At 57.4% G+C, this 13,300-nt stretch overlaps 5 protein-coding genes across 5 annotated transcripts; 2 read left to right on the top strand and 3 right to left on the bottom strand.

Moving 5' to 3' along the window:
* Positions 1-412: 412 nt before the first annotated feature.
* Positions 413-2,715, bottom strand: FA10DRAFT_150206 (hypothetical protein). The gene is made up of 2 exons (XM_025518093.1): positions 993-2,715; positions 413-924 (listed from the first exon to the last, which is right to left on the bottom strand). Exons 1-2 carry the CDS (start codon positions 2,406-2,408, stop codon positions 646-648), a joined length of 1,695 nt encoding a protein of 564 aa, XP_025376836.1. The 5' UTR covers positions 2,409-2,715; the 3' UTR covers positions 413-645.
* A 220-nt stretch (positions 2,716-2,935) lies between these two features.
* FA10DRAFT_275779 (hypothetical protein) lies at positions 2,936-4,212 on the bottom strand. The gene is made up of 3 exons (XM_025523283.1): positions 3,881-4,212; positions 3,436-3,789; positions 2,936-3,370 (listed from the first exon to the last, which is right to left on the bottom strand). Exons 1-3 carry the CDS (start codon positions 4,100-4,102, stop codon positions 3,092-3,094), a joined length of 855 nt encoding a protein of 284 aa, XP_025376835.1. The 5' UTR covers positions 4,103-4,212; the 3' UTR covers positions 2,936-3,091.
* A 1,695-nt stretch (positions 4,213-5,907) lies between these two features.
* On the top strand, positions 5,908-7,466 carry FA10DRAFT_280599 (aromatic compound dioxygenase). Its single transcript, XM_025523630.1, has 6 exons — positions 5,908-6,128; positions 6,212-6,318; positions 6,389-6,450; positions 6,525-6,817; positions 6,886-7,115; positions 7,181-7,466. The coding sequence occupies exons 1-6, from the start codon at positions 6,032-6,034 to the stop codon at positions 7,334-7,336; spliced, it is 945 nt and encodes a 314-aa protein (XP_025376834.1). The 5' UTR covers positions 5,908-6,031; the 3' UTR covers positions 7,337-7,466.
* Positions 7,467-7,602: 136 nt separating this feature from the next.
* FA10DRAFT_302954 (hypothetical protein) lies at positions 7,603-8,766 on the bottom strand. Its single transcript, XM_025525189.1, has 5 exons — positions 8,639-8,766; positions 8,444-8,571; positions 8,305-8,363; positions 8,091-8,239; positions 7,603-8,018 (listed from the first exon to the last, which is right to left on the bottom strand). Exons 1-5 carry the CDS (start codon positions 8,684-8,686, stop codon positions 7,866-7,868), a joined length of 537 nt encoding a protein of 178 aa, XP_025376833.1. The 5' UTR covers positions 8,687-8,766; the 3' UTR covers positions 7,603-7,865.
* A 1,046-nt stretch (positions 8,767-9,812) lies between these two features.
* FA10DRAFT_268162 (hypothetical protein) lies at positions 9,813-13,129 on the top strand. Its single transcript, XM_025522212.1, has one exon. It carries the CDS (start codon positions 9,864-9,866, stop codon positions 13,086-13,088), a length of 3,225 nt encoding a protein of 1,074 aa, XP_025376832.1. The 5' UTR covers positions 9,813-9,863; the 3' UTR covers positions 13,089-13,129.
* The last annotated feature ends 171 nt before the right edge of the window (positions 13,130-13,300 follow it).

The following is a 13,300-nucleotide window of genomic DNA, read 5'->3' as shown; positions in this document are numbered from 1 at the left end:
TTTCTATTCTTTCCATTCCTCTTGTTGTTTTTGCTTTGACGATCGAGACCGATTTCAGATCTCATCACTACATTATCACAGGGGCGACGCCGTCAGGATGGCGCATAGAGTGCTCCTATTCCCCTAAGCCCACGACTTTAGAAGAACTTATGAGACCCATTTGTCAGGGTCTGCAATGACCAGGGCTCGGGGTTGTTCATCTGAGAGAACGTGAAACGGCTCGATGGTGCGTCCCTTTGTCGTCGTTGCTTGCCCCGCCGGAACAGGACGCGAAGGGGCCCAGTCAGCTAAAGTCGAGCTCGTGTCAAAGAAGTGGAACAAATTGTGGCGCGCGCTCGCGCACGCGAACCCTCCCCGCCTTTGCCCCTCCCGGATCCCGCCCCGGTGACCCGTCTCCCCATGGCAAGACCTTCTGCCTAGCTTTCGCTAGATCTTTCTCTTGTCTCTCCCGGGGCTCTGGATCAGCTGGTCTCTTCTCCGTCTCTAGAGAGAAGCGAACGGAAGAGCAAGAGACCGCATGCATGATATGGCTACAGGCAAAGATCAACCTACTGAATGAATTATCCGGGAGAGGGAAAAAAAATAAAAGGTCTAATCGGGCTCGGAACCCGCGGCAGATGGAGCGATAGATGGTGTTGTTCTTTCTCAGAGGACAAGCGCGATAAGAACCGTCGAGCAGACTGTCAAGGCGAGGAGTGCGACCAGCTGGAATGAGTGATGGGCAGCGCTGTTGTCACCCTGGGCGTTGGTGCTCCCTCCCGCCTCGCCACCGCGGCCGGTACTGCCATTGCCGGTGCCCGCATTGAGCGTAGGCGTGCGGACGCCGACGGGGTTATCGCGCAGGCACTGCTCCTGGCCGCTCCTGGCTGCTTGCACCGTCGTGATGTTTGTGTTGGACGTTGCGTTGCCACTAAAGCTGCACGCCTGATATCGTCTGTGGTCAGCTGGACCCGAGTCTTTCGGTGAAGGAATAGACACTTCTACGAGCTCACCTCTGCTTGCCGGTTGTTGGCATCGTAAAACTGCGACATGGCCCAGTCGAGCCGCTGTGCGGCGTTGCAAGAGGACCAGGTCCCGTAGGTGCCCGTCGTGCCGCTTGCCTCGACTCCCGAGCAATTCTGGCCGAGCTCGCCCAGGGCGCTGCATGTATAGTCGAGAAGCGTGCCAATGATGTCGGGAGACGACTGAGCTCTCTGGTTAGCCACGCACGAAAAGACGTTCGCCAGGCCGCAGGCGCAAAGGGCGTCGTCGGGCGTGGGCGGCAGCGTCGTCGAGGCCAGAAAGGCGTCCGACTGCGCTGGGCAGTCGATTGTCGACGAGCCACCGGTATTGTTGGCCAGCGACGTGGGCGGGTTGGCGGCGCCGAGTTGCGTTTTGAGCGCCTGGAAGCTGGGCCGGGGTGTGATGTTGTTCCCGTCCATGGTCGTCAGCGAGTAGTCCTTGCCCTCCGATGAAGGGTCTTTGGGGAAGTAGGTGAATGCGACGCCTCCAGACAGCACATTGGAGAGGGGTGGCGAGTAGATGGACCCCACCTCTGTCCACGGTCTCGCGTCTGGGTCATTGCCCGGCACACCTCCAAACTCGGAAAAGTAGACGGGGATCGGGAGGCTCGCGAAGTCGTCAACCAGCGTCTGGTACCCTGCGGCCTGGAAAGAGGACTGGCCAATCCAGCTGTACGAGTTGATGCCCAGGATGTCGACGCGCTCGTCGGCAGAGCCACAGGCGAGGTACTCGGCCAGCAGCGTCCTCCTGCCCGTTGGCCCCGAAGGCGCGTCTGCGGCGCTGTAGGTGAGCAGCAGGTCCGATTTGCCATTGGCACGGAGAAAAGCCTTGACGTCGCGTGCAGCAGCCCTGACAAAAGGCAGTGCGTCGGTGTTGTTGTTCTGCGTCACGACCTCGTTTGCGACGCCCAGCGCCAGCGTGTTGGGGTAGTTCCAAAAGGCCTCAGCCGTCAGCAGGTACTGCCGAAGCAGGCCCGCATCCCACGTCGGTGCGGCGCGGTTGATGCTCCCTTGGCCCGGAAGTCCGAGGTCAATGACGACGTAGATGCCGGCGTCGTCAAATGTCTTCATGCATCCATCGTGGTTCAGCGAGCTGTTCACGCTATAGACACGGATGGTATTGATGCCCAGGTCCTGCATAAGCTTGACGTCGCGGCTGCACGCATCTGGCTGCGCCAGCGGGTCTACGTAGTTGGTCGGCTCCGGGTAGCCGCCCTGGCCGAGGCTCTCGGGCGTCTGCTCGGCCGTCGGAAGCGACTCCTGGTAAGCGAGGCCCTTGATGTAGAAGCGGGTCCCGTCGGGCTTGACGAGGAACTTGCCGTTGCGTGTGATCTTTTCGACGGCCGCCAACGACGCCGAAGCCGCCAAGGCAACAACGACGAGAGCAAGGAACAGCGCGGACCTCATGCCTGTTTCGTCTCTCTCCTCAAGCGCCAGCGTCACAAACGAGGATGGTGAAAAGGAGCGAGCGGAGCGGGGGCCCCTTCACACAAGCCGTCAAATCTTTATAGGGTTCTCTCTCCTCACTGCCGTCGAGCGCAGGCAGCTAGCGGCCTCGAGCCATTGTCTGATGCTAATTCAGCTGGACTGTTGCCCAAAGCCTACCGCCAAGGATTTCCGAAGGGGTGGAAGCGCTCCTCCCATGCAGACACTGAGTGATGTTCCTTGATGCGCAGAGCCAAGAAAGCCGAGAAACCGACGAATCGAAAGATTAAATAAAGGCGGGTGTGGAGTTCCCAGAGTCGCCAGATGGTGTGGCGTCGGGCTTCCTGAGCGTATGTGCACCCGTGGCCTGATGTCGCGTCTTCGACTCGCTCGCAAGCACAAATTCTGACGACTCGAGGCGACAATTTGTCCCCCAAAGCCTTCTCTTCGCAGCCAAAAAAAACCACCAGCAGTGATCAGAGCTACGACAAATAATGGAGAAAGAAGTTGAATTGTAAAGTTGGCTGAATTGACCATGCACGAGCAAGCAAGCTCCCATAAAATGATGACGGGGATGCAAGGTAAGCGGTTCACCTAAAGGGAGAGGGGGCAGAGAAAAGAAGACTATGACAGGAAGTGTCCGTGTGACGGCTGTGATTGAGCCTCTACATGTCGAAGTCAAAGTCACGGGCGGCAACCTGGGTAGCCATCACCTGGCGCTTCGACGGCGTCTTGGCGGCGGGGCCGTTGCTGATCGACGCGTACTGGCGGCAGTTGCTCGACGAGCCGGGAGCCTGCGCGGCAGGCGTGTGCTTCTGGCCCTGGTAGAACGTGCTTCCCGAGTAGACGCCGGGCCACTGGCCTTCCGTGCCGTCGCACTGCTCGAACTGGCCCTTGTTGTAGTTTGCCGGTTCGTTCCAGTAGCAGCCCATCACATCGTAGATCTGTGGACAACCACCGTCAGCATCGCTCCTCAGTCATACACAACAGACATGAAAAAAAAACTTGCGTGAGGGCACCACTCCTTTGCGTAAGTACCGATGCATCCACGGAAGCAGAACTCGGAGGCCGACATGAAATTCTGCCATTCGTGAATCTGCTGGAAGTTACCGGTGAACGCGCGCGTAAAGACGAGACCGCCGATTGGGTTTCCGGCACCGGTGGCGCCGTGGGGGTCGAGCTCACCGCCCTCGTCACCCTTGGCGATGTTGAGCTTGGTGAGCTTGCCGACACCGGTGATCTGGACGTAGGAGGGCGTCTTGAGGAAGTGGGCGCCGGTGATGGTGCCGTCGGGGATGAGACGCGTTCCGTAGCCGCTCTTCATGCAGTAGGCAACCTCGTGCTCCTCAGAGTTGCCAATCGACTGTGAAGTGGGCGATAGAAGAGAAGTTCAGTCATGGGCTATGGAGGGAAGGTACGCTTCAGTCTTAGACTGAGACAAGATCGAAACGAACATCGGTGGTGGGGGGAGCAAAGAGGCAGAAGTCCTTGATCGAGTTGAGGAAGATGTTCTGGCACTTGGCCGTGGACGAGGAGGCACCGTAGCGCGAGACACAGTCGTTGTAGCCGGACTGGCCGTGCGCCGAGTCGGTCTTGGCGGGCAGGTGAGCGGGGTCGTAGTCGGCCTTGACGGCACCGAGGGCCAGAAGGGTGAGGAGCGCGACTTGCTTGAACATTGTCCTGAAATGAGAGTGGGTGTGTAGTTACGGTCGAAAGAGCGTGGTTGTCGATTCCGTCAGTTGGAAGGGGAAGGGGGGAAAGAAGAATGGGGAGAGAAGAGGGAGAAGTGATGGTGAAGAGAGAAAGAGAGGGAGGTAGACGATGCCTTTATTGATTGATAGTACTACACCACTACAACCACTACTTCGAAAATTTACTAGTAGGCGCCGTACTACTGAAGACTAACACAATAATGAATATCCCGAATGAGGGAGGGGGCTTTGCATGATGAATTTGGGCAATGCTTCCGCCACGGGATGCCGTATCCAAAAGGGCGGTAAAGTAGGGAGGCAGGTCACAAGCCGTTGCTGTATTGATGAGTTATTGCAATCAAGCCTGTCTAGGTACAACAAAAGCAGGGGCTGTACAAAAGATTGACGGCCGATCTCTCCGATGTTGTATAGGAAAGCCGCTCCTGCGCCAGAAGGAGTAGAAAGAAGGAAATTCACGGAAGAGTCTTTGAGGCAGGAACCACAGGAATCTTAAAATGAAAACATGCCGAGTGAATTTTTCGAGTCTGGCCCAACGCCAGAAGGAAAGCTCGTTCCCACCTTCCGCTCAAAACAGTAACAAGCGATTTATTTTTGAAATGGGGGCCTCTGTCACACCCCTTTTCCCCCCCTTGAGCACATATACAGTACATTAACTTCATCGTCTGACAACTGCCAGATCGGTAGGAGCTAGAGTAGTGGATTGCAGTGAGTGATAGTCGACCCTTCGAAAGCAATTCGAATATTCAGTCGATTCCAAGAACGGTGGTCCATATTGGTGGTCCCGAAATGTGCATCTACCCACTCACGTGCAGGCGAGCCACACTGCCTTGGATCTGTGGCGCATCCTTGGCGTATCGGTGAGCCATGTTTGCTCTGTTGAGAGCGTTGGCATGTTTCACAGGGAAAGGCATGCAGAAGTGGTGAATGGACAATCCCACGAGGCGGACCTAAAGCCAAGTTCCTGCAGGGTTGACTTCGCGCCAGATTCAACGCCGCCCTCAGGTCTTGACGATAGTTCGGCGCTACTGAGGAGCGAGCCAGCGATCCGCACATTGCTAGATCTGCGTTAGAAGACATTTGCAGAGGCGAGCACCCCGGAGTGCAAGAAAAATCTCGCCAGGAGAGCGACAGAGAGAGAGACGGTGGTGGAAGGTCACCCGGCAGCAATTGCTGGTTTGTCTTCATTGGGAGATTCGATATGAGGGATCGCAGCCGTAGCGAAAGGGCGTCAATGGAAAGACGCAAAGATTACTGCCTCCGAGCATTATGTTGCAAGGCATTCATCAAGCCACATCTTTAATGGTGGGCGCAACCACGCCAAGCTGACTGCGACACGGTCCAATACGTCATTTGGGGTAGCCGTCGTATCTGGTAGCAAGAACAGAGAAAGAGAAATCTCCAAGCACGAAGGAAGAAATCTTCTCATTCGTAAAGCTCTTGCGGTTCTCATGATCCGCGAACCGTTGCTAGTACTTATGTGCGCAGTGACAAGGATCGCTCGCGCCGTCGCATCAGTGTCAGCCCAATGAGTGTGCTGAGTCAAGTGAATGCACGTAATCCGGAGAAGAGTCGACGAGCATACAGATAGGCAAGTGGGCGACACGGATCTGCTCCGTTGACCCTGCCCTGCAAGAGAGAGAAACAAGACGGCAGGGAGATCGACGGGCGCGCGCGAGCAACAGCGTCGCCCGGACTTTGTCCGGAACGGGACGCGAGCGCGGGCGGGCGGACGGGCGCTATTACTAATGCACAGCTAGCCCTCCGGTCCGACTTTATTTTTTTAAAGCTCATTTGTGGGGGGGCAGCGAAGCTTTCGGCGGATTGGCTCGACATTGACAACGCTGTGCGCGCTATCTCTTCCTTCTCAACTACCTCCATCTCCAGAACACGACAATGCCGTCTGTCGACACCAACGGAGCCACTGGAAGCAGCACTGCTGCTTCTCTTGCCACCTACATCAAGGCTTGCCAGGATGTCTCGGGCTCCAAGGGTGAGTGATGAGCGAGGAGGAGAGTGGAGGGCGATCCTTGCCCAGGTGCCGCAAGAGCTGAAGCCAGCGGCGCATCCCCACAGCCAACCCTAGGGCCAAGGTCATCATTGACAGCCTCATCAAGCACCTCTTCGAGTTTGCCACTGAGGTCGACCTCACCATCGACGAGTGGCTCATGGCTTGCAATGTCGTGAGTGCTGCACGGGCTTCTTCTTGATTCGACCTCAAATTCATCCCTGTTGCCTCCACCCACATGCCAGCTCATCAAGAGTGGACAAGACTCGAGCGACAAGCGCAACGAAATGATCCTCATCAGCGATGTGTAAGTTGCTTAGCTCTTGCCTGTCAACTTTTCTTGCCATTCCGCTGACGACGGGCATGGAACACTCGCACCAGTCTTGGCCTCGAGTCCCTTCTCGACACCATGGCCCACGAGCGGGCCGAGCGCGCCGCGGCCAAGTCGGGCAACAAGGCCGCCATCAAGTCGACGGACAGCGCCATCTTGGGCCCCTTCTACCGCGAGAATGCGCCCGAGTACAAGAACGGGAGCGACATTGTCCAGGACCACCACTTGACGGACAAGGAGGGCAACAAGGGCGAGACAACCTATGTGCACGGCATCGTGACTGACCTCAACGGCAAGCCCATCGCGGGCGCCAAGATGGACGTGTGGCACACTGCGCCCAATGGTGAGTGCCAAGGCAAGAAGAGGAGATGCGCACCCTGCTGACATTGCGTTGACGGAATATGAAACCAGGCTATTACGACTCGCAGGACGAGCAGCAGTCGCCCTACAACAACCGCGGCCTCTTCACATCTGCGGACGACGGTTCATTCGCCTTCAAGGCCCTCCGACCCACCCCCTACCCCGTCCCCGTCGACTCGGGTGCCGGCGATATCCTCAAGGCCCTCGACCGCACTGCAATGCGCCCCGCCCACATCCACTTCTACGTGCGCGCACCGGGCTACAAGACCCTCATCACTCAGGTTCGTTCTCATTTCTGATCTTGGCTGTCACCCTCGTGCTGACCGCGAAGCTGCTCGCGCACCAGATCTTTGACAAGCAATGCAAATACATGGCCGCCGACGCAGTCTTTGCCACAAAAGAGAGCCTCGTCGTCGACTTCAACAAGCCGTTCACGCCCGGCGTCGACACCGACACGGAGCTCAAGTACAACATTGTACTGGTCCCCGAGAGTGCTGCTTGAAGAAAATCAGCCGCACGAAACCTCTTCTATTTCTGTTCCCTCCCCTTCTCACACATGGTCGTGCTAAGAGGTCTATTAATTCAATGATGCTGGGTGGTCTTTCTGTGCGATCGTCCTTGCTGGCCCCGCCCTCACTCTTCTGAAGTGGTCCCTTTTTGCGTTCTCACCGTGCCAGAGAAAGTTACTTCTGAGCAAGCCGAGCTTCTCTCGACTGACTATCGACAGCCACGACAAACAGTGATGGTTCGAACTTTCACCATTCTTTTCTTCGAGGGATTATGGGGGAAGACTCAAAGGTGAGACTTAAGTAGAAACAAGGTTTCGTCTTTGTGAGAAGATATTTGGGAAGCTATATGAAAAGGCTGAGAAGAAACGAGGGCGTTCGGTGGCTGGATGATGGGGGTGTGAGAGAAGAGCGTTCTTGTATGAGGGACTCGATGCCGTCGCTTCGCTTGTCTCCCGCCGAGGAAAGCGCTGGCCGTGATGCTCGTATCTGAGCGAGGTCGACCCTGCACTCTCCCTTCGGCTTTTAATGGGATGTGCCACCGGGAACCTTGTTGGGGGACGACTTTGAACCGAGGCTGGAGGGGCTGCCCGATATGGGCACACCGATCAAGGATTGGCAGTAGTCCTTGGCATATACGCCATCACTCGGGTAGAGATCTGAACCCTCTGTGCACGCCTGAGGAAGACAAATTCCAGGGTTCAGCGCTACACATTTTCGAGGTGGGGAGAAGGAATGAACTTGACTCACATCAACGAAAAGCATTCGAGAGCTATCCGAGTATTCGCTAACTTGATATCCACAGTACTGGTACCCGCCCTGCTGGATATCAGAGCAGGTGTAGCCGGACCGAAATTGCTGGTTCGAGTCAAGTGGACTGCCTTTCCTGCAGCAACCGACTTTCAAGGAGAACAAACGTCAGCGAGAGCTCCCATGGGGTCGACTTGGACTCCTCAGCACTTACCATTGGTATGAGTACGGCGGTTGTAGAAGTCTGTGTAAGAATAGAGCACTATTCCGTAGCTTGCGGCGAGGTAGTCAAGACTCTTGCGTTAGCCACAATCCAGAAAATCAGTCACAGATTTTGGCATATTGTTGCTCACGCATAGTTTTGATAAGGGGGTCCAAAGTTCTTCATGTTCTTTAAACCTTTGTCGCCACCAAAGCCGTTGCCACCAAGCTTCTTGAGATCGGTTATGGCAGGCGATGCGCCAACGCCGACAGCCATGAACTTTACAGTTGCAACACCAGTCAGCGAGATTATACGCAGCATCAGATGCCCGTCGATTCAAACTCACGGCGAACGCGACGAGGAGAACGCCGGCAAGCTTGAAAAAGAAGTGCATCCTTGACGCTTCTAGTCAGTTTTTCTTTTGGCGAGGTACGTTGGCGTGGGATGAGGACTGGGTAGAGGGGCAGTCGAGAGTTTGTGGGTGAGGGAGAGCGAGGGAGGACGAAAGAGGCCGCCTTTTATGTCCTCTTCCAGTGACCTTTAGTCGGGCGCTCTCTTGAAGACTAGAAACTGCTAGCAATGGAGTAGCCCTCAAGGTGAAGGCTTTCACCGCACCGTGCGCTGCCTATGTGTACCGCGCCGCGCACTGAAGAGAATGGCCAAGACACCTCAGACCACAAAGCCTCCCACTGTGTCGGAGACGGAACGTGAGCGACGCTGGGTGCACCCCTTCTCATCATCCGACGGCAGGGCAAGCCAGAGCTCAGCATCAAATCTGCTGCTCTCTTGCTCAGAAAGCACAAGCTGGGCTGCTTCGTGCCACTCATCACCCGTCCGCGCGTCGCTGGGCTCACGAGGGCGGGGCTCTTCTCTTCTCTCTAAGAAGACAACTCCGCTCTCTTCCTACGAATGTTCTGCGTAGTGAGGTCTGACCGCGACTGCGCGGGATTTCTGGTGTACGGAAATCCTGAAGACGTCCTTGCAAGTACACTTGTGCAATGTGACAAGGACGGGGCTCATCACATCAAGGCCGCGAGCTCCTCGCGATGGACGGTCGTTCTTGGCACAATTGCCATTCCCTTCCACGCTTTCTTTCGCCGACCGTAGCAGACTCGTCCGGGCGAGGGTGAGCGCCTGCCCGCCCGTCCCTGGCGCCGGAGAAGAGCATCCTTCGGAATTCTGTAGACGGCCATTCGCATCTCCGCCCTCATGTGATGTGCGCCCATCCCTACAATCAATAACACGTCGGAGAAGCTGCGTCGGTGTTGCGAGTCATTTACATAACGATATCGCCCATCCTCCTTCGTCCATAACAGATCTCAGTAGGTGGTCTCCGCTGCGCAGCTGTAATGAGGCTTGCGACAGGCGACCAAGTTCTATGGGACCGTCAACAGTCCCCCCCCTGGAACCAGCGGGCTGAGAGACGCTTGTGTGGTGGAGGGGAAACGAATCACGTGCCCAGAAAGCACAGAAATTATTTTTGAGGGAAAAATTTCGAGCGGTGTTGAGTGCAGGCAAGTCTTCTTTTTTCGAGGCTTTCCAAAGAGAGCGAGAGCCGGGCAGAGACAACGATGGGGCCGCCGAGGTACTTTGACAAGGGCGCCCAGGAGGCCAAGGGGAGGGAGAGCAAGGGTGCAACAACAGAGCCAGCATCTGCCGAGGCGGGAAAGGAGGGGAAGAATGCGACGCTTTTCGTGTCGTCGCTGCCCTTTTCGGCTACAAGCACGGATCTGTCGACGCTCTTTTCGGACATTGGCCCGCTGCGGAGGGCCTTTGTCGTCACGGACAAGGAGTCAGGCAAGTCCAAGGGTGTGGGGTATGTGACTTTTGCCATCGCCGAAGATGCACAGCGGGCCTTCGGCGAGATGCAGGGAAAGAGTCTCGATGGGGGCAAACGTAAGATGAGGATCGAATGGTCGACAAGCGTCAAGGGAAAGGAGCGCTACTCCAAGGTCGAGTCGAGCGGCACGACGGCAAGAACGCAGGAGGCAGGAGGCTTGAACATCTACGACGCTGACAAGGACGAGCCAGCCGCAAGCCAGGCGCGGCCGAATCCAGCCCGGCCCACTACGTCAAAGGACCCGGACGCGATCCGGACACTTGTGCTGACGGGCCTGGCAAAGTGCCAGCCAAAGGCGGACAGCAAGTCGCTGTACAAGCGGACAAGAAAGATTGGCGATGTGGAAAACGTCATCTACCCCGCGCCCGCCTTCGAAACAACCAAGACAAACGACGATGTGGCCCACGTCGTCTACCGCACGCCAAACCACGCCATGACGGCGGTGACGAAGCTGCATGCACACACGTTCAAGGGTGCCCAGCTCAGCGCCGTGCTGAAAAAGAGGCTCGATGGCGCTGCGAGGCTCGAGGCGCACATGAGGCCTGAGACAAAGGCCAAGCGCGAGGCCATTCAGCAAAAGATTGCAGAGGAGGCCGACCAACGGGCAGCGCTGCAACGCAGCATCAAGGGCCAGGACGTCAATCAGAGCAGCCGGCTCATTATTCGCAACCTGCCCTTTGACATTACCGATGCGGATCTCCGCGCCGTCTTTTTGCCATACGGCCCCATCTTTAGCGTCGACGTGCCTCAAAAGCCAGTTGCTGTCAAGCAGGAGGCTGACGAGTCATCGTCTGACGAAGGCGACGAGTCATCCGAGGAAGAGGATGATGACGAGGACGACGAGGACGACGAGGACGACGAGGACGACGAGGACGAGAGTGAGGAAGACGAGGAGATGGCGGATGGCACGAACGGCACTGGCAGCTCGGACGATGAGGAAGACGAGGACGAGGTCGAGGACGAGGACGATGACGAGTCAGACGAGGCCGATGCAGAGAAGCAAGTGGCTGAGCAAAAGCCACGCCCGACATCGAAGCCTCAAGGGCGGGGCTTTGCCTTTGTCTGGCTTGTCTCGCGCGCCGATGCCTCGCGCGCCATCACAGGCGTCAATGGCAAGGAGATCGGTCGCGGCGCGGCAGAGAAGGCTCAGCTCAAAGCGGCAAAGGGAAAGGGCGGAAGAGAAGCGGCCAAAAAGGCACTCGAGGACGTTGCCAAGGTTGCCCAGCCAGCCCGGACAGTGGCGGTGGACTGGGCGCTGAGCAAGAAGGAGTGGGAGAAAAAGGCCGAAGAGACCGATGGAGAGGAGACGGAAAAGGAGGCGAGCGAGGGTGAAGACGAGGATGAGGAAGGGGAGACTGATGCGGAAGAAGAGGGTAGCGAGGACGAGGAAGCTGAGGAAGCGAGCAAGCCAGCATTGCCCGAACCAGAAGAGGGAACGACGCTCTTCATCCGCAACCTGCCTTACCAGGCCACCGAGGCTGAGCTACGCGATCTCTTCCGCTCTTTTGGCCCGCTTCGCTACGCCAAGGTGACGATGGACAAGGCGACGAAGCGGCCAAAGGGCACTGGCTTCGTTTGCTTCTGGCAGAAGGAGAGCGCCGATAAGGCCCTCCGGCAGGTCAATCTTGTCGAGCAGGAGGCCGGCCTCAGGTCTTCTGCCGCCGCCTCCTCCTCGATGGCGGCGGGCAAGCAGAATCCATTCAGCCAGCCCTCGGTGTTGACGGCAGATCCGAGCGCCCCCCTGGCCGCCCAGCTCAATCTCCACGGCCGACTACTCAGCGTCGTGCCGGCCGTGGCGCGGACGGAGGCGACGGCGCTCGAGACCAACGCCCGAAAGCTGCGCGAAAAGGGCGATAAGCGCAACACTTACCTCATGCGTGAGGGCGTGCCTCTGCCCGGCACCGCCTTGGCCTCTCAGCTGTCAGAGCAGGAGCGAGAAAAGAGGCTGGCGGGCTTCTCACTGAGAAAGAGCCAGCTGCAGTCCAACCCTGGTCTGTACATCAGCAAGACACGGTTGAGCGTGAGACAGCTGCCCCTGTATGCGACGCAGAAGACGCTCAAGAGAATCGCTCTGTATGCGACTCGCGAGTTTGACGCAGAGGTCAAGCGTGGCGAGCGCGAAGACCTGAGCGCCGAGGAGAAAGCCGAATCGAAGAGGCTGCTGGCCGAGCTCAAGGAGAGTGGTACCCTGGGCAGCAAGACTTCCAAGAAGGTAAACGAGAGGCCGACCGCCGTCATCCAGAGCAAGGTTGTCCGCCAAAACGACACCCGGCTGGACCCCCTGACAGGTCAAGGAAGGAGCCGGGGATACGCGTTCCTCGAGATGAGGACGTTTGCCGACGCCCTCAAGGTCGTCCGATGGGCAAATGCCTCCAAGGAAGTCTCCAAGCTCATGCAGAAGTTCTGGATCGACGAGCTGGAGTCGATGGTCAAGGGCATGAAGGGCTCGCTGACAGGCGACAATGCGCTCAAGGGCGAGGAGCGAGCCGAGACCGAGGCTCGCCTCAAGCGGGTCGAAAAGAGGCACGCCGAGCTCAAGGCCGGGGCCAAGGTCGAGGCGAGCGAGCGAGGCGGCCTGCTTCTTGTCGAATTCTCGATTGAGAACGTGACCATCACAAGAAAGAGAAAGGAGAGGGCGCAGAGTCAGCGCGATGGTGCTAGACGCAGGAGAGAGGGCCCCTTCCAAGAGGATGCTCCGCCGTCCTCGATGCGACCGGCCAAGCGCGGACGCGATGACGCCTCCAACGACGATGATAACGGCCGTCGAAGGAGTACCAAGGCGCCGCGAAGAGAAAACTGGAACCAGGCGACCAAGCCAAAGGCGGCGGCACCGAGGTCGTCTTCGCGGGAGGAAAGGCAGCTCGCGCGAGAGGGGACCGAGGGCACCAACAAGCTTGGGGACAAGCTCGGCAGCATGATTGGACGCAAGCGGAAGGCAAGGAAGCAGAAGAGCTGAAGTGTGTAATTTCATTATCACCACCATCATCATCATCATCACTATTAGAATGTCAATTGCTTTCATCGACGATCTGAGGATGGGGCTGATCATTGACTGCGGAGCCGTCCTTGCGGATTTAAGGCAAAGTAAGCTTTTTTCTTTTTCTAACACGCCACATGGCGTTCGAAAAGCAGAAGCCAGCTAGGCGAGCAACAAGAAGGAAGGGCAGA

Source organism: Acaromyces ingoldii (genome assembly GCF_003144295.1).
Source record: "Acaromyces ingoldii strain MCA 4198 unplaced genomic scaffold FA10scaffold_4, whole genome shotgun sequence".
Lineage (NCBI taxonomy): Eukaryota > Fungi > Basidiomycota > Exobasidiomycetes > Exobasidiales > Cryptobasidiaceae > Acaromyces > Acaromyces ingoldii.
The sequence above is the reverse complement of the archived record's forward strand: the minus strand, read 5'-3'. Positions and strand labels throughout refer to the sequence as shown.

What these genes read in the sequence shown, in the direction of transcription:
- FA10DRAFT_150206 (XM_025518093.1), bottom strand. Translation starts at nt 2,408, where the DNA reads ATGAGGTCCGCGCTGTTCCTTGCTCTCGTCGTTGTTGCCTTGGCGGCT. An exon ending in CCAACAACCGGCAAGCAGAG is followed by an intron (nt 925 to 992) that starts GTGAGCTCGTAG and finishes AGACGATATCAG; the next exon opens with GCGTGCAGCTTTAGTGGCAA.
- FA10DRAFT_275779 (XM_025523283.1), bottom strand. Translation starts at nt 4,102, where the DNA reads ATGTTCAAGCAAGTCGCGCTCCTCACCCTTCTGGCCCTCGGTGCCGTC. An exon ending in TTGCTCCCCCCACCACCGAT is followed by an intron (nt 3,790 to 3,880) that starts GTTCGTTTCGAT and finishes CCCACTTCACAG; the next exon opens with TCGATTGGCAACTCTGAGGA. An exon ending in CAAAGGAGTGGTGCCCTCAC is followed by an intron (nt 3,371 to 3,435) that starts GCAAGTTTTTTT and finishes GGTTGTCCACAG; the next exon opens with ATCTACGATGTGATGGGCTG.
- FA10DRAFT_280599 (XM_025523630.1), top strand. Translation starts at nt 6,032, where the DNA reads ATGCCGTCTGTCGACACCAACGGAGCCACTGGAAGCAGCACTGCTGCT. An exon ending in GGATGTCTCGGGCTCCAAGG is followed by an intron (nt 6,129 to 6,211) that starts GTGAGTGATGAG and finishes GCATCCCCACAG; the next exon opens with CCAACCCTAGGGCCAAGGTC. An exon ending in GGCTCATGGCTTGCAATGTC is followed by an intron (nt 6,319 to 6,388) that starts GTGAGTGCTGCA and finishes CCCACATGCCAG; the next exon opens with CTCATCAAGAGTGGACAAGA.
- FA10DRAFT_302954 (XM_025525189.1), bottom strand. Translation starts at nt 8,686, where the DNA reads ATGCACTTCTTTTTCAAGCTTGCCGGCGTTCTCCTCGTCGCGTTCGCC. An exon ending in TTCTCCTCGTCGCGTTCGCC is followed by an intron (nt 8,572 to 8,638) that starts GTGAGTTTGAAT and finishes GCAACTGTAAAG; the next exon opens with TTCATGGCTGTCGGCGTTGG. An exon ending in CCCCCTTATCAAAACTATGC is followed by an intron (nt 8,364 to 8,443) that starts GTGAGCAACAAT and finishes CCTCGCCGCAAG; the next exon opens with CTACGGAATAGTGCTCTATT.
- FA10DRAFT_268162 (XM_025522212.1), top strand. Translation starts at nt 9,864, where the DNA reads ATGGGGCCGCCGAGGTACTTTGACAAGGGCGCCCAGGAGGCCAAGGGG.